Here is a 27184-nt window from a genome sequence, read left to right on the forward strand (position 1 = left end):
ACGGTTCAAGTATACCTGTGTGTGTGTGTGTGTGTGTGTGTGTGGTCAGTCCTCTGGGAACAGACAATCATTTATCACCACACACGGACTCCCTTTAGTGTTAGCTGGGGAGCGTTTCTGCTGGTGTCTAAAAGAACAAAAAAAGGGTACTCCAAAGGCCAGGCCTCCCCCTCCTCATCCCGCTCACTCCTCTCCTCCCTCAGCGTCCCTCTGTCCTTCTCCACAGCTCCATTCTGTGGTATCCAACCAAAAACAACTGGACCATTTTAGGGGTTGCCGTGAAAAACACAGCTTCCGAATCAAAGGGGGATTCAAAAGATCAGCCCAAACGGTGCGTGCGACTTGCTCTACGCCAGCAGCTTGCCGTCACGCTTCACGGCACGGTTCAATAGTTGGCTAGATGCTGAGAGATTGAATATGACAAAGATCTGCGCTTTTAATTTGCCAACGTCTCCGGCTAGAGGTCATCGTGCAGACAGAGGGCTGAGTGACCCCTGCCTTCTGGAGGGGTCAGCTTCTTGCACAGGGAAATCCCGCTGTGGCCATTATGCTCCTCCTCCCTTGGGCCCTGTGGACTGAGACCAAACGAAAACGGACAGGAAGGTAACTCAGGGCAACGATCGATGCTACGAGTTAGCCCCTGTTGCCCCCCAGTGTTGTTGGAGGACTGGAGGGGTCTTTTATTGACCAAACTATAGGCCAAGAAGTTTTACTGTATGGGTCTGTTCTTCCTTCTTTTAATCTTATGTAAGGGGAGCAGCTGTGAGCTGCAGGGCTTCATAGAGCTACTCTGAGAAGAAGTCAAAACAGACTTGAGGATGTAGACACACACACACACACACACACACACACACACACACACAGACACACACAGCAGAAAAACAGGTTTGTCCTTCTGCTGATATCACACTCTCTACTGCGCTGTACCGATTTAGTAGTAATGGAAGTTATCCACCCACGTACACATAACGTGTCTGCCAACTGACATCCGTAGCCTCCCTCCCACGTCCACGCACGGACGCCCACACAAACCACAGAGCAAAAGGGAACAGCGTGTCCAGATATAGTGATATTAATCCCATGCCGTGCCCTGATGTCCCGGCTGTGTTGCCAGTTTTCTGCTCACTCAAGATAAACAAGTAAATTTATTTTATTTTCATTTCAATATTCTACTCATATTCATGCCACAGCCAAAGGAATTTGGTGTATGACTATTTTGCATATAAGTATTGTGGCAGCAAGATGATTTTCAGTCGATATGAATGGAAGGAAATTTAAATGCTTTCGAGAAACTGCTAAAACTAAAAACTAGAAGTAAACGAAATTGCATTTTTAGGGGGAAAGCAGCAAAGCAGCAGCAAAAGCAGCTTTCTGTAGATTGTGCAATAAGGGAATACAACTAAGTTCAGATGGAATAATATTTTTTTGCTCTCATGGGCGATCATGCAAACAATGTCATGGATTTAGGCCTTTGTTGCATCTCATACCTCTTTCTCTTTTCCTTCCTACCTTTGTGAGACTTTCAAACAAAGGAAACCCTTCTTCAGGCCTTGCTGTATCTGGAGGTTTCTATGTATGTATTTATTTATTGATGCCATTTTGTTTTGTTTTTTTCATTTGCCACATACATCCCCCCAGAATAATCAACAAATGTAACCTACAATATATATGCTATTGGTGATTGCCATACAGTAAATGGATGTTTGTCATTAGTGTGAAATATGGAGTCTGAAATGTTTGGTTGTAGCATAAAACGTGCAAATAAATGTACTTTTGTAAGTTAAACAGTGTGAGAGATTTTGAATAAAAAAAAGACCTTATTTGCAATTTGTATGTTAATTCATCAAAACTTAGTAAGTAGTGCATACAAAGTATCCAAGTTCTGCTCATATAACAGTAAAATATAACCCCATTGAGGGAGGGAATTATCCTCAGGCATTTTACAAATCACATTATAATGTTTAATTTCAGCCATTATGATATTCGGTCGTGATATATGGGATAACGTACAATTTCCTGAGGGATTAATAAAGTATTGTGATTCTGAAACCTCCCAAGGCCCAAAGAAATGATTGCCAATAGAATAAAGTGTCTGTTAAAAAGCTAAAGAGCTTATAGTCCCCTCTCACAGCGTCCAGAAAGGCCAAGTTTGAAAGCAAAGGCCACGGATTTAAACATGCAATGACCCATTTTCACTGTCAGCGTTTTATCAGAGGAGCCAGTTCTCCATTTGTTGATCTGATTATAATATGTGCAAATGCTGCATTAACATTAACCAACACACATTAACCAGCTACAGTGTCTTGATAAATAAGAAAATACAGATTTATCATGGCAGAAGGTAAGAAACAGAACTGTTACACTGGAAGTGTGTCATGTAAACACATTTGATTTTGAAAAACCTGCAACTGTGAAAATGTGAGAATCTGGTTTACAAGCATAAAATGTTCTACAACAGTCAGGAACACAACAGCACAAACAAACATCTTCAGGACCACTGATGTGAATTTCATTGCGTTTCACTGAAATGTCCTGATATATGATTGTATACAGATTGTTTTGGTATCAAATAATGCATCATATACATGCTTAGACCCTTAAAAACACAAATTCCCAATTAACTAACATCCCTTGAGAGAAAGTCTAATAAGGGAGAGATGTATAGCGGCTCAATATCGATTATGTTGTTGCTGTTTTGACATAAAATACATGAACTGATTTGTAAATGTGTAATAAAACCACATATCTAAAAACGACTGAGCTTTTGATGAATCAAGTATTTGCTAACGAGTCTGAGGAGATCATATACGTTTAAGTGCTGGTGCTGATAAGCCAACAGAAGCATCACATGCCACATCACGGCCACTAAAGAGATGACTTCTCATGCTCCATGCCCAGATGTTGCAAAGCTACATTGTGATGCTAAGGAGTCACGCCGGATCACACGACTCCTGATACTAAGTAGGTATTGCAGGGACTGTCTGTCCAGAAGAGTGTCGGTCTGTATCTGTGAGCGGAGGGGGAGACGGCAGTTTTAGCCCCGTCAGCACAGAAGCTCTCGGCCCGTTTCTCTCCCAAGGTGACTTCTCTGCTGTTGGCAGGCATAGCCGTGAAAACAGCTCCCGACTCTCTCTCTCTGCTTCTCCCACACACCAATCACCTTGGAGATGCTACTGTGATGTCTTTTTTTTTCTTTTTTTTTGCACAGATGTCAAAGCACATTTTTGTCTCTCTTTTTTCCCACTACTTCCTCACCTCATTTCCGTAATTGCAGGTAGGAAATCACCATCCAACAACAACATGAGCAGCATGTGTGTGTATTCATTAAAATTCTCCTCGACGCCTTCGGCTTTGTCTACAGTCAGATTTAGCCTTTGGCTCGGTGCCAACGCACGAGCACCTGACCTTTTCCTCTCTGAGTTCTCGTAGTGGGGAACGTCCACCTACGCAGCGGCGCACACACACACACACTCCCACACAATCTCTTTCACACACGGGTAGGAAAACTGTACTTTGAATATGTTTTTCTTGCATCCTGGAAACACAAACCACGCCATGCTGTATTAATACTGTGTGGAACTTGCAGCTGTGTGAGTAAATAGGCCGTTGTCCTGTGTCTACAGTAGGTCATCTATTCTGGTCCAGGTTAATTCTCTACATGGGAGTAGGTGTGCTAATTTCCTCTCTCTGTGTCTCTTCCCCGTTACTCTCTCTCTCTCGCTCCCTCTCTTTGTCATCTCTCCCTCAGTTAATTGATTAAGAGGATTTCAATGGAGGCTGCAGCTTTAAGCACAGACTGAGACCACCAACACACACTCGGCTGCACGTAAACAGTCAGCCAAGCGGGCCGACACACCCACTTTAACTATTTGTTGCAGTGACTTGAGGACACTGCATTGACTTATTATATTGATTTACTGCAACACTTAGTTTGCCTTGTGGGAACCTACTTTGCTTGCCATAATGGGGGCTGAGTTCCCACAATATGACTGTTTGATCATTCATTTGATGATAGATGCTTCTGTCCAAAGCGATGCACAAATGAAGTCCAATCCAAGCTCGAGGAAATGCCACGATATAACTGAAGCGCACCGGCGAGGAAATCCAAAATCCTCAAGTTGGGTTTTCCATGTGATGTACGGAGAAATCCTCTGCTCGAATTAGCATATCATAATGGTAATCTCTCTGGTTAATTAGCATTATAAATCACCATTTGTCAAAGCCACCATCGGGCTTTAAGAGATACAGTTTAGTCCCTGCAGCTGCTAGCAAACAAAACACCAAACCTGCTGAACTGCTCTCATAGTCTTTGACAGAAAGAAAGAAATGAACGAAACGACTTCAACAACCAAACCTGCCAAAAATGATCACCAACGCGACATCTCAATCCTGCACATAAAGTGAGTTTGAAGGGGCAAAATTACAGCACCGAAAAGCAACGCTTCAGTCGTCAAATGCCAGGCCTGATACTGACTTTCTTCTCTGATCTCTCTCATCTAAATAAAGTTTATACAGCTCCTGCACAGATACTGAAAGAATAACTTCTTCATAACCCAGAATGCATTGTTACCGGCCTGCACTCTGCAGATTAGAGAATGTATTCACAGGATTTGATTTTGGTCTCATCATAACCGGACTGCATTAACGTACATCCTCAGGCAAACTCCAGCACTACTCAACAAAAACTCATCTCCTCCACCGACAAGCACACACACATACACACACACACACACATGCAGAAATTACACCTTAAATAACCCTCCCAGTACAACTCAACCACCCTAAACCCCCACTAGTGACATCCTGAAAGTTGCACCCCCTGTCCACAGCGCTCTTACCTTTGTGACAGTCATGCAGAATGGATGGGTGAGGAGCAGGCCGGTGTCCCCTTCAAGCAAAGAGCAACGCCGCAGGAGTGGCAGAGTGATGAGGAGGAGAGGAGGGCAGCTCTGCTGAATATGCAGAGAGAGAGAGAGAGAGAGAGAGGGAAGAGGAGGGGACAGACAGGTTAGTGTGTCTGGCTCACTAAATACGTAAAGGGCTGATTGCTGCTGCTGCAGTGAAGTAATGGCTGGCAGCCGGTGTGCAGTTGGTTACTACAACAGGGAAAAGCTCCCCGCTAGGATACACCCCTCCCTCCCTCCTTCCTCCCTCCCTCCCTCCCCCGACTGCACACACGCAAACACACACTGATGATGCACAGAAAAGTCTGGCTGCCCTGCTCTCTCACTCTCCCGTCTCCCGCAATATGATTAGTGATGGGCTAATACAGCTTATTGATGAGCAGTCAAGGCAGGGCTGCAGGAGGAGGCGGGAGCAGTGCTGCCTGGGACAGGAGAGGAGAGAGGACTGCAGAAACAGAGGGAGGGAGGGAGGGAGGGAGGGAGTTGGACGCTGTGTCGCAGTCTGCTACTTCTGCATGGAGCTAGCTGCACGTCATCCAGTGTGTGTGTGTGTGTGTGTGTGTGTGTGTGTGTGTGTGTGTGTGTGTGTGTGTGTGACACAGCCACTGATGGGAAGAGACAAGAACATCTGATTATTTTGAAGCCCTAACTAAGCTGAATCCCGTCATTTCTATATGTGAAAACATTATAAAGGTCCAGACACATGGAGAAAAAGCATATATGGTAAAAGTTGTAACACACTTAAGAGGATACAGATCTCTCCTTACCCTTCACTCAACCCCTACATGCATCCTTTAACCCTGAGGGCAGAATAAGTGTTTCATTGGAATCAAATGTGACGATACGATCATGTCGTGATATCATTTTACCAAAATCTGATGTTTAAATCAATGCCTCCAGTGAAATTTGAAATTAAATATGTAATTGAAGCTTTTGTTTGAGTGGAACACAATTAATAGCAATGAACATCTGATTTATTTTGCACAAATTCTGTCTTTTTGTGATATATGTATATTATGAAATATCATGCAAACACTTCCAGTACGCCCCCCCCCCCCCCCCCCCCCCCCACACTTACTTTGTCATCTTAAATGTAAATGTTGCTCTCCCAAGTCTTAAATCCAAGTGAATCCATTAATCTCACAAGGGGAAAGGACACGAGTACACAAGCACAAAGGCACCCACCCACACTCAAAGAGTAACACATCTTTGTCATACTAATTGCGTAAATAGAGGGATGCGAGAGACACGGCCAAGATTCCAACTCAGTTACCATGGCTCAACCTCCCATAGCCGTGCGAGACTCTTCTGTAGTGGCTGCAGCCCACAATACTGGCTTTGTTTTATGCATCTACATGTACATTTGTGTGTTTGTGTTTGTTTGTGTGTGTGTGTGCCACTAAGACAGCAGTTATTCATTGCAGGTATGTCTTCATGGTTTCCTGTCTGACGGTGTTTTTATCTCACATTGCCCCAAAGTCAGTCAGTGGTCACTCCTCCATCTCAGTCTTTAGGAGTGTCACTCTCAGCATTTCCTGTCTAGAACAATAGCATTTCCTGTGTCTGTGAGCACGGGCGGGTCTTCCTAATCTATACCAGAAGATATCTGGACAATCTGCATTTATTAGTATTTGCCGAAGCTTAAATAGTAACATGACAGATTGCACTTTATTATAAAAAAACATAAGTGCAGAGACAATCCCAGACAATAGTTTCATCACATTTTCTAGAGCCTTTACAATTTACATCCTAAATAAATATAGAAGGAACAGACATCATGGAAATACAGTGACATGCAGACCAGGAAGCCATCATGTCTCACATGTTTCACCGGATGTCTACATGAGAGAATTAAAAAAAAAATCCTTAGAGAAAGCTAACATGTATATGGGTGTCAACAACATTCATTTTGCTAAATGAAATATCTAACAACAGAGGTGACTGCTTGGCTTGACTGTATGTTTTAAATCCATGATTCCTTTTTGTTCCAGTGAATCACAGCAAGTCTGTTTTTTATTAAGAATTGAATTTCCTTGTTTAGTATTCTGCCTCTGACAGCTTTGTAACCTGAGGGAATCCACCATATTTAACGCTTTGCTGCCATCGTGTGGGGAAGTCACGTCATTACCTCGAAGTAGTTCAGGTATTGCCAATGTATATAAAGTTTCCTCGTTTTTTCAGTACTTTTCGAAGACTTAATTTAACAATATTCATACAAAAGGTAAAAACACCCTTTTTTTAATAAAAACTACAACTGGGCACCCCGAACTACAACAAACACAGCACTGCACTCTATATCAAAACGCACAGGAATCAACCATTTGTCCCACTAGGGGGGAGCCCAATAAGCCACCGGCGTTGCCGCTTAATGAGCCCTCCGACCGGGTGTAAATGTGCTACAACAGTGTGTCGAGTCACAAAGATAAAACAAAAAACGTGAACACAAGGGAAGGCATTTACTTGTGATGGGAAGTTAGTATCGAGCACCCCTCCTAACACGGTATAGGACCACCTGCTTGCTGCTTTTACTGTCGGCAACATTAGAAGTGGGGAACAACGACAGTTTCCCGCCATAGTGATACGAGCACGAGCACGTAAATCTCTCTCTCTCGGTCACGCGCCTGGCGAGCGACGGTCATCTTCATCAGGTATCCGCAATGAGAGAAAGATTGATATCCTCAGTACAATTTCAGACAGCTTAATAAATTAAAATACAGAAAATTACATTGTTTATCTGGACGAATTGTTTGGTTGTTATAAGTTCCAAACGCAGAGCGTATATGTTGCCTCAAAATACTCTCAACATGGCGGCGACTGGAAGCTAATGGCGCTAACAGTGCAAACAACGACAGAAGTGCTAACAGAGCTAACAGCCCGAGAGGGAACCGATAGTAGGCGCTACGCTTCGCATTGCGGCCTTGTGAGGGCAGCAAGCGGTAGCTATGAGCTAGCCAGCGGGGGAGCGGTGGGTGGACGTGATGCTTCCGTGACGGCTGGATCAGGAAGGCGTTACCAATGGACACCACAGGAGTGCTAGCAACAGTGATTAGCTAGCTAGTGACTTGATTATCTGCTCAGGTAGTCGGTCATTAATGTTACTCCACTATGTCTTCACATAGCATATAGCACTTTACTGCTATATTAATGCATTAATGCTGTTAATGCTATCACCATAGCCTACCTATTGTTTATATAAATTAAAAAACGGCAGTGAATTGCATTTAGCCTGGTGTATATTGTATAAAGTATGTCTGTGCTAGTTCTATATTTCATGCTGGAGGTGTTGTAGTCTGGTATATTCATAGTGCATGCTAATATATTGTTTATATTGTGTATTCTCTCTATATATATGTATATGTAAATTCACTGTACATCTATCTGTCTGTTTGTCTATAGAAAAATTGGGCTGCCATACACCTCAGAACATTTTCTGAATTGAGATGAAGAGGATTACTTTTTTTACTACGACCTGTCAAAGGTAAATTAGACTCAATGCAGGTTTAGCGAGAGGTTAAATCATGGGTTTGTCACCTTGCCCATCAATATTTACAGATGTATGTAGATTGTATGTAGTAATCACTCCCCTCTCAGTCAGTTTGGCAAACCTTTCCAAACAAACAAAGGTCTGAGGGCTACAACGGAGAGCCAATCATCATCTGTGTATAATGGCTATCAAAACATTGCTGACTTTGTTTACGCAATGATTTATTCATTTCAAGACGTTATCAACAAGACCTTTGATGAACATGAATGTTGTGTTATATGGATACGTTTACTTCACTTCATCATTTATAGCATTTTCATGTTTTACGTTCTTTACAGCAGATGTAAGCCACTTTATATCCAGTCCCTCACAACGTGTAGCTTGTACACATGCAGGGAAATGTATGCAAGTACTAAAATAGATTAATTAATCCAAAGGCTGTACTACTGGTTATACGTTCTTGCAAATTTGTTTAACTGCTTTGAGCTTGTGAGCTCCCCATAGCTGATAAACCCCGTAATGGCAGCATTTTGGAAAATAATTGGCAGCAATAAGATGCAGTTAGATTCCTAGAAACCTGAACCGTTTTATTAAAGCCGCTGATGCACATCGGTTCTCAGTGGAATCCCTCATGATTCAGTCTCACTCCAAGTAAATGTATGAGGCAGCGTTATTCTGCAAGTCATTATTTAATCAATCGGCAGAGCAGATGACTGTTACAGAGGACAAAACGCCTCCTGTAGGGACCCCTTTGCTTTGGCCCCCCAGCTGACTCACCATTCAGAGACCACATTATACCAACAGTCAATGCGATGAATAATCTTGCAGACACAAGGCTGCTTGCAGGAGCAATGTAAAAACAATTATGTGCTTGAGGTAGAGCTGACAAAGAGGGTTCTAATATCGCATGGAGGAACTGTGCCATCATCGTGTATCATTCAGTGTTTAAGGTCTTACCTCAAATACCGTTTCACACCAATATATAGCCATAATCTGACAAATTAGATACTTGCTCTCCTCAGCTGCTCTTCTTATATGGGCTGAGGTCAGCCCTCTATACAAATCTGTAAATCTGTTGGGCATCACAACAAATCCACGGCACGCAACTTCCACAATGAGCCTCGCAACAAATTGAAATGAAATGTAACACAATGTGTCCCAGATTGAAGTCCATCCACAGATGGAGCTGTGTTTCTGTGTCCTGAAACACTAACAGACACTCTTTTTCTTGTTCCATGTTTCTGGCCAGCTGACAGCAGAGGGAGAGATGAGAAGGATGGATAAGAAAGAAGACCATGATATGTGACAGAGGTATGTGATCAGATTTTAATCCAGATCTATATGGCGTGCACTAAAACCAACTCAACCACCAGAATGGCCAAGTTATTCTTTAGAGGCATGGTTCCCCCCATTACTAACCCCAGCTCTCTCTCCCTGCTTCCTACCCTGACTGAGCCTCTCTTACCCCCCTTTGTGGAGCCTTTAACACTGACCCACTGCATGATTTCCCCTCACAGAAATTGTTGCTCTAGTGGAACATTTAATGCACAGGGGCTCAAATTTCGGCTTCCCCGGTGCACAGTACTCTGTTCCAGCCACAGTCTGCACACAAACCACTTCCTCTATCTGAAGCAAAGTGAAGGAGAAGAAAAAGTGGAGGGGGTGAGTAGGACCACGGAGAAAGGGTTATAAGCAAGCAAAGCAGCTGATAAAGGTCGACAGAAAATAGGAAGCAAGTGGGAGGAGGTTCTAATTTATCGGTCTTGTGCATTTCGTAGAAGTGCACTCTGCAGAGTCCTCATCAGTATGTGCCTCTTTGTGTAGGTGACTCATAGCTCAACCATGAGTAGACAGTTCCAGTTTACTCACTCAACGTATAAACGTATGGCCGTCTCTTTTAAGTAATTTTCCACTGGTTTTTAATTCGTCCAAGCCTCCTCTGCATCAACGTTTCCCTTCATGGAGCCTCTCATCTGCTCTATTTTTTCACCTGCCGGTCATTGGGGCAGATTTAGGGAGTCGTCTGATGGGGGGATAAGGTCCCCTCCACCAACCCTCACACTGTGATTCATGTCGGTGTCGAGGAGAGATGCTTCTGAATTTATTGCTGTTATTATGTTGGTAAAAATTGTAAAAACATTGCATAACTTCCATTTTAAATGTCATAGCCCGTTGTTGAGTTAAAGATTTATAAAGGTAACAGATAATGCAATTAAGATGTTTTAAAGAGGTAGATTTAGGGTGATTTATGTTACTCCCCCCTTTTTGGGAAAAGACCCAAACTAAGTAACCAGATGCACGTTTATATACTTTCTTTATTCTTCTCTCTTTGTCCCTGTGTATCCATCTCTTTTCCTCTCTCTCATACACATTCACCACACACGGAGTCTGGAAAACAACACACTCACATTAAGGCAATGACAGCAGTACAAAGGCTTAACATGTGGTAGCAGTTAAGCAGACCTTTGCAATCGAATAGACCTAAAATAAAGGGGGGAAAAACACTGGCACATAAATTCTTGTCAAATATATGTACAGCAGGAAAAAGATAACTTTCGCCACATGTGCTTCGTTAAGGTCTCATACAGATGTTCTTCTATTATATGTCATGAGAGACAGGAAAGCAAAAACTGCTACCCTTCTCTATTTCACTCATTTTCTCTTCACAATAGCCAAATACTATATCTTTGGCTCTCGTAAAAGTCGCTAAGCAAGGAGGGAACGCATTCAAAACTTCTCAGTGGATCATTCACTGACCTGATTGTGTGAGTCAGTTTGGCAGACACCGTGCATTTAAATATTCCTTTGGTCAGCTCTGTCCCCACCAATGAATATGAAGTGCCTTTTATATTCATTTGGTTTCCATCTGGGTTACCACATTGGCACCTGACAAATTTCTGACTTATATTTTATGGCGTTGCTGTGCCAAAAAGGTGTTGCTGCAGCCATTGATATTCCACAGATAATTGAGACCTTGTTATAAAGACATATAATATGTATTTTTTTTAATAATCCCCCTTGATTTATGGGTAAGTGACACTCTAGATCATTAATTAAGTGAAAATATCCTGACAGATTCAATTATTACCAACTTTTGAGAGAAACCAGAACTTCAAAAATGTCAGTAGTCTCATTTACATTCACTTTTTCCGTCCTCCATCAGTACAAACACAACAAAAGGAAAGGAACTTTTTTTTCCTCCTTAACAACGTCATCTGAGCAAGTTGCTTCAACCCTCCGTTGAGATGATAGTGAAGCAAAAACAAAAGTGTGTGGTCTTCTCATCACCAAAGCAAAAGCAACAGAGAGGCTAGCTCGTAGTCCAGCGCTAAGTCCAGCGCTCTTTCTTCAATTAGTGCAGCTCCCGTCATTGCTTACACAGCTTGTTGACCGGCCTGAAGTTTTCACTGCCAGGCTTAGCACTAACAGGCCACGGCTTATCATAAAAGCAGTGGAATGCTCTTGAACCTTCTGTAGATGTCTGCATCTCAATCTGCCGCCAAAAGTAAGAACAGAGACTCTCGAATCACGTTGGCTTACATTTGAGGGTCAAAAAGTCGGGTCAGTTGCCTGAAAGCACAGAAATGCCAAAAGAAAATGCATCGTCTGCTATTTTCTGACAGAATAAGGAATACTAGCGGGTGGTTCAGGAATAAAAACACATTTTTGTTGAAGATGTTTGTTGTGGGATTTGTTGCAGTGTTGTTAATTTCACTCTGCTCTTGACTCTTGTTTCCTGGTATGTTGTTGCTTTGTTTATATCTGACAAATGGCATGAATCCTAACTGCAAGAGATTGATTGCATTCCGACTTTACTCCTGATTGTGTTTGATGGAGCTGGTAATCAAACTTGGAACGCATTCGAGGTCTGATTAGTGGCAGCCGCCTCAAACCAGTGGCATATTTCTGCCACATGGAACAAGTGACACAGTGTTCAAGCCGGGCATTTGTCTTGATTGATTATGGCATAAAGTAATTCAGATGGAATTTCTGTACAGCAGCGATATTAGATCTTATTAGAAAGCTCACAAAGGTGTTAAACAATCAACATTACTCCAGGCTTTAGATTTTCTGGAGAATATTTAGCAAAATGTTTCTGTGAGTTGATGACTAAAACTTATTTCATATAGAGAAAAGTTAGGCTTGCTCTAGATTGACATATGAGAAATGACCACATAGTCGTTCAGAGAGTTAAAAAAAGATTTAAAAAAAATAACATACAGTATTATGTTCAAAACACTCCTAATGTTTCTTTATGTCGCAGCTTATATTCTGTCACATCTGTGTGGAAACAGCTGGTGTTGGGAGCATGTATTGAAGCTCTGACAGACAATACAACCACACTAATTTCATGAAAAGGCCATCACTTCTCTGTGGGTTGAAGATCAAAAACGAATTGAATTGTCTAAATCTGGTCTATAAAGGGTTTGAGGCAGCCTCCTTTTACATCTAAATTCTGTTCTATTCGATCAGACAAAAGGGACACCTAAAGGCATGTGGTGCCAGTGATATAAGAGCAGAAGGAGCACTTTCTGAAATTCAAGACATGTTTGGAACCACAAGCCTTCAGGTACAAAATGGACTCGGTGCTCATGGAGTGTGTAATTGAACAGGGGCTTCCAGCTGTCAACGTGGGGCATACATACTGTATTTACCTGGAAAGAGGCTCAGCATGCAGGGACCCTGTGCAGGTCTGGACCCTGCTCCTGGAACCATGCCATCCTCTTGCTGTAAATCACAGAGCAGCAGGGGTCGTTGAGAAAGTTTAAAAGTCTTGAGTCGGTATTTCCAGCTAAACATCTCATTCCTGGACACCAGCTGTTTGGGAGAGTAAAAACGGGCCACCGACCAGCTATATATCTCGGTGGTTTTCAGTAAAGGTAGTCATTTTTCTGACTTTATTGTGAAGAGAATGAAATGTTCATTATATTGATAACGTAGTGGGTTTGCTATAATTGCAAATGCTGTGTTGTGTGTCTGTATGAGCTGTGTGTACAGACCCACTCAATGTTATACAGCCCAAGACTTTACATCTGATTTCATCCAAACACCAAATGTTACAACATATTATTCTTCCGCCTGATTTTTCGTCATCTAACTCCTTCCACATTTTTCATTGTAGAAACTTCAACATAAAAACGTTCCGCTCAATTAGGACATGTGTAACGACTGACATGTTCCCCATTAAAATAATGGAACAATCTTCAAACTTGACACAAATTCATGCATTTCCATTCGTCACGTCAGTGTGGTGTCTGCTTTTCAGCATCCAGCTTTCATACAGCAATTTCAGAAATGGTCTCTGGCAACAGACCTGTAGGCTCGGTGATTTGTCCATCCCCAATGGCATCTGGCACAAATGACAATCTCATACATTACATTCAAACTAGTTGCACGACTTGGTTTTTGTGTTCAAACTATTACACCCAACATTCACTCCCATTCCTTCTAAATTATTGTTGTTGAACCACAATTGGTTGGAAAACTGCTTTCATGGAAATTCACATTTGCCCAGAAGATACACAGCTTTAAACTATAATGTGGTATTTTGATGTAATCTTCATCCCAATTTTAAAAAATACCTAGAATCATAAATATATTTATCCTCTGTTTCTACCAATGCAGGATATTTCATGTTTAATTTATGCTGACTTAATCGTACTTCAATATTTTGTTTTGTTTTTAAAATGGCAAACTAAGCAGTGAATGCTCACTCTATTCTTGGCAGGTGCTTTTAAACACAACGTGAAGCACAAACTATAACTGGATTAGGACCCATTTTAAGACAGACACCTTCTGCCCGCCAAATTAAATAGTTCTTTAAAAAATACAAACATACTTATAGTTGGAGAAACCGAATCTGTTCTCTGCTGAGCAAACTAACTGCCAAGCCCGGTTCGAAAATAAACAGGGTTTAAACTCTCGTTGCAACGGTAGCTGCCAGGGTGTAAAACAACATAAAATACCATCACACATGGACTTTCCCATTGGAAACGCCACACCGCAAGATGTGTTGCATCAAGCGTTGATTTGTTGTCATAAGGACTGCGTTTAAAAAGTCTGCGAGAAGCGACTTAACTCGGTGTTTGAGTGGTCGACCTGCAACAGACAATTGCGTATGAGCGTTGTGAAACCTAATAATTACAAGCAGAAAAATTCTAGACAGTTTGGTTTTCCGTCGAGATCTGAGAGGAGAGAAAAAAAAAAGCTTAGTACAAGTTTTCCATCTGTCTCGCAATGAATGTAAATGCAAACGCAATGAAACAGGAGCGTGTGTTCTCCCATGATGAAGACATGACGGAGGCAAAAGTTTATGTGAAACCACAGGACCGTATGACCTGAGTCTGTGTATGAGGAATTTTGAGTGGTGGCTTGATTGGATATAATGAGTGAGTGACAGTAATTCATTTTTGGTGATATTTTTTTCTTCTGGAAAAGGAAATACAAGAATGTGGTTTGTATGAGTGCTAATTGCATATTATACGTCTATGATGGTCTCACACTCAACATTTGTATTATTAGAAAGCGGACAGGGTGGGGGGAAGAATCCTTACTCACATATAGCAAATTACTACGTCCATGGAAGCCATTTCATATGTGCAGCTAGGACATGTGTTTAAGCTGGGTGTCGAGAGACGCGGCTTTGCCTCGAATCTGGATGTGTGCGCGTTGTGGCGTTCCATTGTCATCCATCTTGTGGCGTGTGGCTTTAGTTTCCACATTAGTCTATTTCCCATTATTGCTACTGGCACCACTCAACCTGCACGGTGCTCTGCCAGAGATCTGGAAAAGTTAGAATGACTCACTCGAGCTCAGACAGAAACATTTACTTTTCTCATTCTCAGTATGGGGCTCTTTTTTAATATCTCCATTTTTAATATATTGAGACTCTTTCATAGGCATTAAACTAGTAATGCGATTGTGTCAGTTAATTTATTCTTTGGAGAAATGAGGCAGTGGACACGAAACAAAACAGAGCTGAATAGTGCGCTAAGGAGGCAAGATGACTATTGGCTGATCACCATTTCATTGAACCACCAGTAGATTCATGGTTCCCTGTGACTTTTGTTCCCCTTACAAACTCCTAAATTGATTTGGACCTCCGTGGTGGGTTCAGCAGTAGCAGCAGCAGCAGATGATTGAAGTACAGCAGCACGCCAAATCTCCAAAACGCTGAGTAAAGGTCCTCTGAGACTGATGAATTTACATCCCCAAAGTGGCTAATAATACGGGGCTGTAGATACTTCGACAAGTTTTTCTTCGTGAGCTATAGTGTCAACACAGCATAAGTACTGCGGTGACGTTAATGTTTTGGACGCCAATGGACTTTTAATATCAAATCAAGGTTCTATCCAACAAACCCAGATTTGCGTGCCTGAAGAGGACTTTGTAATTGGGCGAATGTTAACGGCAAGATCGACTATCTGACAAAACCACAGTCGGAACCTGTTATAGCTAATGTGTTCTACTACGAAATGTTAAATAGTGAGTATCGATCAGCTTAAGGTTGCTTTAATTCATTTGTAAACACCAGTTTATAAAGTTTTAATGGATTAAGTTGATGGAAATATGTATATACCTATACATCGACATTGAACAACCTTCACATGCATTTGGAGTTTTCTTCCACCTGACAAACCTCTCCTTTAAGCTCTGGTTTGGTCTCCAGGAACTCCCCGATGTTTGTCTTCTTGTGTGCAATGAACCCAAAAACATCTGAAAAGAGGTTCAAAAGCTCCATAGAGCTTCAGGTTTGAACATTAAGTTTTCATGTTTCCTCACGTTGAGCATCCCTTTCACATGGCAGGTAGAGCATGTCCTCCTCTAATTACCGGGTTGCTGGGTGGATCCCTGGTTCCCCCCATCCATATACTGAAGTTTCCGTGGGCACTGAACCCTAAATTGTTGCAAAGGCCATTGTCACTTTAGCTTGCTCTCATTGGTGTGTGTGAGTGAATGAGAGGCAACTTTTAAAGTCTGTTTAAATGTCACAGGATAATTTTGTTTTAATTATTTTTGTAAGAACATTGCTAACAAATAACTTAGATTTGGGATTTGACAGCTTTTATTAAATTAAAACTTTTACAAGCCAGTCCTCAATAATGACCATTAGAAAGTGCCTTAGATTCAGGTTTTAAATGCAGGCTCATAAGACTCTCTAACTGAAGCTAAAACTCTCTAATTGATGGGAAATGACTGGGGAAACCCTCAAATTCCCTACAAAGTTTGTACATTTTATGAGATAATATTTACTCAAAGAAATAGTTGTGAATGCTTAGGGACATCGCCCAAAGCCATGAATTGTGGCTGCCTGTGCCAAGCCTGTTCGACTTGTTTGTGGGAACTTTCTGCCTTTTCTCTAATGCATCTTAGGTCAGGCTTCAGCCCTCCATGACCATGAAAGGAAAAATTAAGCAAATAAAATGAATGATGTGAGTTAGCCGTCTATGTTTTAGCCAGCTCTGCTTATTTACTCCTCAAATGAACAGAAGCTCAGCATAAAACTCTGTGTTTCCTTCCGATTTGCAGTTCCCCAAGACACCACAGTGAGTTGTGCATAATGATATGTGGGAAGTATTACGTGTTTCCACTTCAGCTTAGCTGTGGGTGGACAGTCTTTGAAGCTTAAAACCATACATTAGATCTCTGGGTGAGTTTGCATGTATGATAGACTGTTTATTCTAAATGTCATCTTTAGGAAACATCTACAGAACACATACAGAGCAACCAAAGAAAAGATTGTTTCAGTTTAACACACGCACAGAAAGGGATCTCTGCTCTGTTTATTTACTCATCAAAGTATAATCTTGCTTATAGGCGGAGTATACACATTTCTTTCCTACAACAGAGGAAAACTTTCTAAGCCACATGCATACTCATAGCATACGGTAATGGCAAGAAAGGCTTCAAGATGCACCGTAACCCCCCCAAAATGATACAAAAAACACTGTCTGCATTCTGTAAGGCAACAAGATTTCTGCAGGGCAGACTAGAAAACCACTGAATTCCTCTTGGCCTGCATTCTGTCACTCAAGATCTCCTCATGGAAATCCGCTCATATTGCTTTGATTTGCATTGCCTCAACATTGGTTGACCGTCTCCTCTCATTCCTCAAAGATGATTTAATACATTTGGTAAAATAAAAGACCCGGCTTTAAATCTTTAACCATAACAAATACAACCAAGGATACAATTTGACCATCTTTGCGTTTACATTTTTAAGACAAGTTGTCTTAACATTTAACATTTGCATCAGTGAAAATGCTCAAAGTAGTTTTACTCAAATACATAATTCAAAAAGTATAAATGTGAGTTATGCAACTTAATATTTTACATTTTCAACATTTCAAAGGAAAAGATCATTCTGTTTAACTTCGTTTATCACCTTTTTAAGTAATATTTTGTGCTTATAACACAGATCTGACTACCTCTTCCATCTCTGAGCATTTGTCCAGTTTGCTTGTTTTCACACTGACGTTGGTGAAAATACATCAGAATACTGAAATGTTTAATCCGTCAAACCACTTCCATATTGTATAATGGATGGATTCTTGTTTGGTTCATGTATTCCGCAGCACACAATGCTTGACAGTAGGGGTGGGCGATACACCGAAAATGTACCGATACCGAAATTTACGACGACAACCGACGTCATTTTGCCCATGTCGGTATATTCGGTTTAAAAAAAAAAGAAAAAAGAAAAGTCGTTTTTTTCTTGTTTGGCTGTGTGTGTAGGTAGGCTACCAGTATGTTCATGTCCCTTTAAGACGCTCGGCTGTACTGTACTACGTATACAGCGTGTGCAGTCACGTGACTCCACCCCATCCAGTCTGTAACAAGAAGGGAAAGTGTGGGTGAGACGAAAATGGAGCCCGCCGGTTTAAACGATGAAGCGGCTGCTGCCGCGGCAGCCGAAGTAACGCCTGGTTCACACTGGACGCGGAAGCGCCGCGGCGCGCCGCCGAAAATCGCAAGCGATCCGCGCACCCCCCGTTCAGACCCGACGCGTATTTCTCCGCGGCGGTCGACAAGCGCTTCTGCTCAGCTGTTGTTCATTCAGAGCTATTTTTTTTCATTAAACCCCGTACAATTAATACACCATGTTTCTGTAACCGCGAGTTGGCCGCTCCTCATTTGCCTAAAGTTGAAGTCGAATCTACTTTATGCTAATCAGAGGCGCCGGGCTCGACTCGCCGCCTCGGGAACGCTCGCGAACGCTCGCAAAAATGTGTTGTTTAAAGGAGAGCGCCTGTCAATCATCCTCTAGTGGCAGCCCACCAAGCGTGCAATACTGGGAAGCGGCGCGTCCACACGCGTTTAAAATCGCCCCTGTGGACACGTACCTTAAATCTGGTCGAGGAGGAAGAGCACCTCGTTCCCAAAAGAAATGCGTCAGATCGTTTGGCAACATTTTGGGTTCAGCGAGGACGATGTCGATCAGAAAAATGTGAAATGTATTACCTTTTCACAAGTCATTGTTTACTTTTCCAGTGGCAAATGTGAAATGTATTTAGAATTTGTTTATAGAGACTGTATTTTTAATACTTTGTTATTTTATACTACCAAATAAATAATATAAATCTTAACTACAGTGTAGTTTCACAGTCCTTTAAAGTGGCATTTTTTTAGGCGCGGGGGGGGGGGGGGGGTTACTTATCGTTCATTTATCGTTATCGAGGTGAGTTCCTCAATATATCGTGATATTGATTTGAGGTCATATCGCCCAGCCCTACTTGACAGAGAGCTTCCTGTAGATGACCTCAACACTTTCTCCAGGTTAATGCTTTAAGCAGCATTCTGTCCCTGCCGTCCTTGCAGCAGATGCTACAGGGCCAAAAATGAGCTGCTGGAACAGCAGCATGTCTAAAGAACGCTCCTTGGAGGACTGAGTGTGTGCTCTATTGCTATAAAAACCATTCATTGTTTCATCCTGCTGCTGCCTAACTTGGCTGTGATCTGTGGAAAGTAACATCTCCACGGGCAATAAGCTCCAGCATGTACAGTTGAATGTTTGACTTCCAAGAAATATATTAGGGGGTCAGAGAACTGACAGGATATGGGAAAATAGACTGTATGTCGACCTTCCAGTGTCAGTAGAAGGTGGAGGCTTCCCACCCAGATCTGATATTCTGAATCTCTCTCCCAGTTGGTTCATCTTTTTGAGTCAAAGTGTGAACACTTCCTCTGAATTGTTATGTTGCTTTTAGATCCCTTCTTCTTTGGGAAAGTCCATCTTGGAGGCAGAGAGAGATCTGAGAGCAGAGCAGAGAAGCTCACAAGAAAATTTTAGCCAAGCAGGCAAAAGCTCTACTGTATAGCTTTCATTATTAGCAGGTTGAGGAAAAGTTAGTACTTATATGGTGATATATAGGAAACGGGTTTTCCTGTTTTGTTTTTACACTTGCTGTTGCTGGTATTGTTAAGCTATAACTCACATGCACTAAGATGCTGTCATTGTTGTGTGCATTTGCTTTCCTGCCCCCAAGTGGCCACAAATCAAACAAACAAAGAGCCTGTGTTTCAGTGAAGAATTGTGTGTCTCTTAAACTGTCAAAATGCAACTCCAGAGTCCTGAATAAAGTCGCAGAAACACAGAATCAAATTGAAAAGAGGTTTAGTCAGGCATGACTTTCAGAAGTGGCATAGCCCTGCATCACTCATCTCTCACCGTGGCTGTGGCTTGATGCCTCAGAAAGAAGCAATATTGAAGTAGTTGACTAAAAGCCCCAGAGACCAGACTTGGAGGTCTCAAACATGACAACCATTATGATGGGTGATAGATGCCTGGGCTTAACATGAGGCACGCACCAAGCCTGAACTCCGACGAGGGTTGGCTAGTTGCTTCTTTACCGCTGATCCCAGAGGACTTGTCCTGTGTCTGGCTAGAGCTGCTTTACTAGCCTGAGGAGACAGTCCATATATCCCACACAAACAGATAATCCTGGGCTGATTGAGGTAATTGCTAGCAGTTGTGGTACGGTGTTAGAGAGGGCCACGAAAAGGTGAGGTAAGTGCAGCTCCTGTTCGGTATTGATTTCAGGCTGCACTTCACAGTGGGACTCTGTATGGTTTTTTATGGGCTGGAGGAGGGAAGACGAATAGGATTTCAAAACCCAATCTTTCACACTTGGTTTAGATCACCTCTGGTCCCCCTAACTCCAAATATCTACATGGCAATTTAGGTTAGCAGCAAAGCAATCGGGACAATTACCCACCGGCCCCTTGTAGTGCTGACAAAAAGAGCCCAACTCCTTAACTGCACTGGCACACTGCCTTCATTCAGAGAGCCAGATCTTAATTGTAGGTTCCTCTCCGATCTATGATTTCTTCTGTTACATGCTCGCTGTGGGAGATTCCTGAGCCATGAGTTTGTACCCACAATACTGGAAGAAACGCTCCTTGTTATGAAACTTTTCATGTTTATGGAGAACTTTATAATGACTGCCAAACCCCAGTAACTTCTTAATTTCCACGCCAATTTGGAAATGTTTCATTACGACAGAGTTTGATGGGCAGGAATGCTGCCCTTTTAAAAAAAATTTTTTTTTTTTTTTTGCATTGTCTTGTTAGTCTGCCTGAGGAAATCCCTGCGTGCATGTGATGTAGTATACGTTGAAGACTTGGTTTTGCTTTCAAACAATATAATGTCAGCAGGAGCATGATGTCAGCATCATGTTGATGCTTTTATAGTTTAAATCCTAACGTCAAATGCAGACATTTGTAATGTGTATAGTCATGAGATATCACTTACTTTCACACACCTATTGCGGTAACTCATTTCAAGAACCCTGGTCATGGATATTTACATGTATGTGGATATGTTCAGGCACCAGCAGTAGGCATGAGGCTTAATTTCCTGTCTTGAAAGAAAATAATGGGCCAGCTGTCTGCTGAGGAGAAGTGATAAAGGAGGGAAAAAACCCAATGTGCTTTTAAGCATCCTTAATGAAAGCAAGGCTGGATTCTCTTCATGTTTCTGAAGGCTTGCTTACCCTAAGTTGTTTTAGCACAAACACTGGCTTGGTTTGTGTGATCTGTGGTTTGCTCCGTGTTGAAAAGAAAAAACGGGGGCCATGATTGCAAACTGAGAGGAAGTATCTGTTGGAGCCAAGGATGTATATTTATCAGTTTGAAAGATAGACAGCTGCTCATGTGATGGATATCAGATTTGGACGTGTGACATGGATTTAGCTCCATGATGAGTTTCACAGGCGCTTCACAGTCTCTAATGGGCTGTTTGACCGCCTGTCTGCTGTCTGTGTAGTACTTGTGGAAAGATGTATAGGACACGTATTTCTGAACGCTACTAGGCCTACGCCCTAACTCCTTCATCCTTCTTGAGTTATTATTATATTTACCTATAGTAGCCTGCCATTCTGTCCTTTAAAACCGAACATGCAAACACCTTCCTTGTACTTTTTTCTCGTGTATCCACACAGAAGACAACCACGAATAAATCAAAATAGTGATGGCTAAACTGGGATTGTATTGCCATCTGAATATGGAGCTCGTCTCCCAAGACAAAAATACATTCCTACATTATATACCAACTTTGTTTTTATGTTGCAAAATAATCAAATTGAGTTTAGTTGTATTTTAGTCATGCAGCACCTTAAACACGCAATAACTGATTGTGGCCACTTGGGTGCAGCAGAACAAGCTGTAAACACAACATTTATCATGTCATCACCTCTCAAGTTGATATGACCAACCTGTTTGCAAACAGTTGCTTATTTACATAGCAAGCAGTTACACAGCAACATTACCATTCACTTGGAGTCAAATGTCACTCCCTTTTAGCTCTATTTTTGTCTCCACCAACTATTGAGGGCTCTTTCGCCGTTAAATTTTCCATTATGTTCACCTGCTAGTCGCTAACTTTGTCTGCCATAGCCTACAGTGGGGTTTGGAGAACATTTCTGCTGGAACCGCAGGCCTGCTGCAGCTGACGATGATGCTAACGAGACAGGTGGAAGTGTATATATTATTAATTAAAGCTGCATGCCGTTACAAAAAAAAGGGAAATGCAGTGTCGAGTGACACCTTTCACAATTCACATGGTCAATTGATCCATTGATGATATAAAAACGATTGTTGTTTAGAAGCTTTAAGTTGTATTTTATTCATATACAGTAGCGTCATATTTAATCCAACATGCCTGAAAGAACAGAAGAAAACATAAATGGAAATCTCCATAAAAGGATATAGGCAATAAAACCAATACCAGTAATTAATGCATTTTTCTTGGTTGTATTTTCTTGGTTGTATTGCCTATATTGAACTTCAACTAAAACCAATACCAGTAATTAATGCACTTTTCTTCAACTATTGATACAATCCACATATTTGAGCTACTGGATAAATGGTATATTAAGCAGATGTTGATGTTTTTTATTCTAACATAGTCTCAGTGGCTGGCAATGCCAGTGTGAAAATCCTTTTTTCCAAAGTGAAAACGAAGCCAGCGTTAAGAAAAGATGTGCATTTATGTGACATACAGTGGTTAAGTAGTGAATTGGAGATTTACCAGGTGACCACAAATGGATTTCAGGAGAGCTAATGTACACAAACGATGTGTTATTACGTAAGTGGGGTCATTATACATTCTGAAGTTGGGACTGGATGGTTCAGCTGCAGGGGTATGAGGTAACGTACAAAGCCCACGTTGGCGTTCCACTGTTAATACACTGTCTAGCTTGTGGTCGGGCCATGACGGTAGCGTTTGTGTTGTGTAGCTTCAGTCTGCCAGAAGATGTTTTAAGTGTATCATGACAAAAACTAACTGATCTACTGTTGAAATATCTTCGGAAATGTTATTTTGCTTCATTATTTAAATTTAAGTTGTCTATCAAGAGAATTCCTGCTGCCGAAGAAGCTGTAAAAATCAGGCTTTTCTATCCACTGACCTCAACGGGAAAAACTAAAGTGTTTAACTTCTTTTAATTCATTTTAACACCTGAGCAGCTCAAAATGCCATTCCCATCATAAATATTCACTGAATAAACTGGAATTCAGTGAAGGCAGAAGTACACTTTTTTATACTTAATATGGTTTAAAAATAGTCCTGAATTCAACTTGCGAGTAAAAGAACAAAAAGATGATCACATCAGAGTATCAGCATCTATTATGCAGCATGACTCCTTTCAAATTATTATATTATTTAAAAGATTGATTATATGTAAGATATTTGTGTGTGGAGTCATTTTTTTCTGTAGAATACTGGGTTATAATAGGGCACCATATCATATAAGCATAAAATGTAAAAAGTAACAAACTGTTGGATAAATATAGTGGAGGAAAAAAGTATTTCCTTGAGTTGAATTTGAAAGTACAAATATGTTAACATTGTAACTGTACTTAGTTACATTGCAACACAGAAGTGTCCAGTACAAAAAAAAAGCCACCATTGGCTCAGAGTGTGGGAGAGACTGAGTATTCCTGCCTGGTGTGTCAGAGTGGACCTCCTTCTTCTCCTTCTCCTTCTTCTTCTGCAGTCCCCTCCTACTTCCCCCAGATATAGGCAGCGCTTTAACTTAGACCTACAGTGAATCAGAGCGGGATCTTTAACTGAGCCCGTCACCGGGTCTCTCTGCCTCGGCCCACCACATACACACTCACAGCAATCATCACTCACACACACACACACACACGAGCGCATGCACACACACACACACATGCACACTCGCTTGCACCGGCTAACTTATGGAGTACTACTGCTTCCTCCTGCTCTGGATCTGCAGCCAGAAGATAGGTGAGTTTGTGAATGTGTGTTACTGGGTCAGTGTGCGTGCCCCGTATGCATCTTTACATGCTCGTGCTGCTCTGATGTACGAATCCGACGTCTTCCTTTCTGCTTGCAGCTGTGCAGTATAATAATGGCTCTCTAATTGTTAGTTATACTTTCACCCGTTCAGCAACTGGAAACTTTGAGACTTGCTTTTTAAAGTTTTTTTTTTTTTTTTGTAAAGTGCACACAAATTCAGTACTTTAAGGAGAAGTGATCTCTGAATATGTTAATGAATGGCTGCCTGTGGGAATAACATCATAACCTGACATATTGACCCAGTATCATGGTGAGAGGCAGGAAGGGCAGAGCTCGGTGGATTTACTGAAGGATGTGTTGTCCCCCCCCCCCCCCCCCCCCCCTTCAGGTCTACAGAGGTGCTGTGTGTGTCTCATTGAAAGCAGTTCTCTCAAATGAAAGTTGATGCTATCTTTCTAGAGTCGAGGCTCCAGCGACTGAAGAAGTTGTTGGTGCTCAGCCAGAACTGTGGTCAATTACCAGTGAAGTCCCTGTACCAGTAACACATGTAGACTGGAGGAAAGAAAGCCAGACAGCGAGTGAATAAAAGGCATTTAAAAGGCAGTATTTTTCTAAACTAATCAAACCTTCTGCACCCTTTAAATGTAAGTGATGCAGTCATCCGGCAGAAATGTCTATATGGTTCGGTTTGGAGCTCACCATGCTGGGGACTGTAACCACATTGTTTAAACACACTGTGTGCAGTAGAGTTTTCTCAACAATGAAGCATTATTCGCTATTTTCTGTTATCCTGCATCACCCTGATGTTAATACGGAGCTCTACAAGACGGGGATCTCTTTAAGCAGAATAAATCAATTAATCTTCGATTTAGACATTTGGTAAATAACACAGAACTAAGAGGTGGAGGAGAGGAAATCAGCATTGTAAATATTTGGTTTGGTTTTGGAATTTGTTGGAAACAAGTTTTGGACTGATGCCCCAGTGAGGGAGACACTGACCTTGTAGCTGGAGTCTGTGGAGAAATACTCGATACTGGCGGTGGTGGGAGATGTTTTGGCAGGGAGATATGAAGGAGGCTGCATTTTTGTCTGCTGTTTGTAGAATCCTGGGACTTTTGGACCAATCAGATACATTTGAGTAGGGTCATTTCTTATAGAGGACGCATTTAAACAGTGGGTACCATTTGCCTCAAAAAGCTACAATTTGACTTCAAGACACACTATTTCCCCCCCTGACATAACGTTGCCCTTGTGACACACTTTCACCAGATTTGTCCTCATGAGACACGTCCTTTTTAAGCACCATTCCGGCTGGATATGTCAACAAGTTTATTTCTTATGTAACCTCATTTTTAATGGCCATTTAGTGTGGCCACTCCATCCAGGGTTGACCAAGTTGTCGGAAAGAGTTTGCACTATGACTTCCATATTGACGTAGAAAGTGAAGAGTGCACTGAAAATGACAACACTAATCAATTCCCGACATTCTCATATAAATGAGCTATTGCTGGAGGCCCTCCAAAATACAAAATGTATATCCCATAATGTATACATTACAGATTCTTACTGGATTATGTAAACAGTAATACTCCACAAGGTGTCCTGATAATAAATGAAATAGAGGTCAAGTCCATATTTTTCTTCATGGGTGAACCTCATAGTGCATGGTAGCAATTATATGAAGGCCACTTCCCTTAGGAAATATAAGAGGATGTATAAATCATGCTTAGTTCTGTTTCAGAGTTCACTGACACATGACGTCTTACATATCTGCCCTATTGTCATCCACCGTACCTTAATATTACTGCATTAGTTAAAGCTGCATTTACACTTTTTGACCACTAGAGGCCAGATGAACTCCAGGACTAGCTGACAGACACTCAACCCTTACATAATCACCTTATACAGTCACTCTGGCTAACATGAAGCAGCATAGTTGTCAATTTGAAGTAATTATTCTGCTATTCAACTCCTACAATATCCGACTCTGCTAGCTGCTCAATGCTCCAGCTCGTTGCTACATTTTTCCATCTTCCGTTTTGTCCCGGGCAGGTAGTACATGATGGGTTTACAACAAAATGCCACAGATAAGTGATTTTCTTTGATAAGCTATCTCTATTATGATTTGGTTCGAGTTAACTTAGAGACGTGCGTTCATTTGACAGGCTGTTGTGTTACGAGCATGAATGTCACATTCAAATATATATATATATATATATATATATATATATATATATATATATATATATATATATATATATATATATAAAGATGTTCAATCTTGATATTGACTAAATTATATTTTGGGCTACACGTGAAGATTTCAGGATTAAACCTTGATAAACTGACCTGGAAACACCTATACCCGTAACCATAGTAACTCACCCCTGCCTGATGCTGCAACAGCAGAAGCCGCTGAGTGAGTTTACTATGAGCAGCAACACTGTCTGAAACTGTCTATATGATAATAACAATAATATAATACAGACTTATAATTCCTATGAACCCTAAAGGGCCTTGCCACTTGGACATAAATCTGTTGTTTGTTTTGGGGCATTTGATGCTGCTGTTTGTCTCTAAAGAAAACGGTTTGCTGCTCTTAAGAATGTGTTTCGTGACAGCAGTGAAACTGAGCCACACTTCACTGCATGAAACAAAACCGCTGACTTAAACAGCTCATAAATCATTGGAGGTGGATGATAATTTTGGCGTCTATGATACTCTTCACATCACACATTGATTTATATGAAAACATATCATCAGCGTGTTAAACACTTGACCCAAGCTTTGTGTAAAGTGTCCTGCGTGATTTTAATGGGCACATGAAAACATCAGTGGCCACTGTAGAAAACCAATTAAGTGTAATTATCACATTTACAAGAACCAATTTTCCAAGTTTGACATCCCCCCCTGGGAGGTCCAGCAAACCAAGATATTTACTGTACCTCTGCCAGTGCATTGGTGGTTATGTTTCATACATCTCTGCTGTTTTCTTTGTAAGATAACTTGATTGATTACAATATGGTCCAAAGA

The 27184-nt window shown here is 41.5% G+C and overlaps 2 protein-coding genes across 2 annotated transcripts in view; one reads left to right on the plus strand and one right to left on the minus strand.

Annotated features, from left to right (window-relative positions):
* The window catches only part of coro2ba (coronin, actin binding protein, 2Ba), a 36528-nt gene extending 31398 nt beyond the window's left edge, over nt 1-5130 (minus strand). The window contains exon 1 of the mRNA XM_084013296.1: nt 4839-5130. Coding sequence (XP_083869422.1) covers nt 4839-4853 — 15 coding nt within the window. The 5' untranslated portion in view covers nt 4854-5130. The remainder of the gene's footprint in view (nt 1-4838) is intronic.
* Nucleotides 5131-23917: 18787 nt separating this feature from the next.
* Nucleotides 23918-27184, plus strand: part of itga11a (integrin, alpha 11a) — a 40984-nt gene continuing 37717 nt past the window's right edge. The window contains exon 1 of the mRNA XM_084015211.1: nt 23918-24139. Coding sequence (XP_083871337.1) covers nt 24091-24139 — 49 coding nt within the window. The 5' untranslated portion in view covers nt 23918-24090. The remainder of the gene's footprint in view (nt 24140-27184) is intronic.

This window comes from Eutrigla gurnardus (assembly GCF_963514095.1).
Source record: "Eutrigla gurnardus genome assembly, chromosome: 1".
Classification (NCBI taxonomy): Eukaryota; Metazoa; Chordata; class Actinopteri; order Perciformes; family Triglidae; genus Eutrigla; species Eutrigla gurnardus.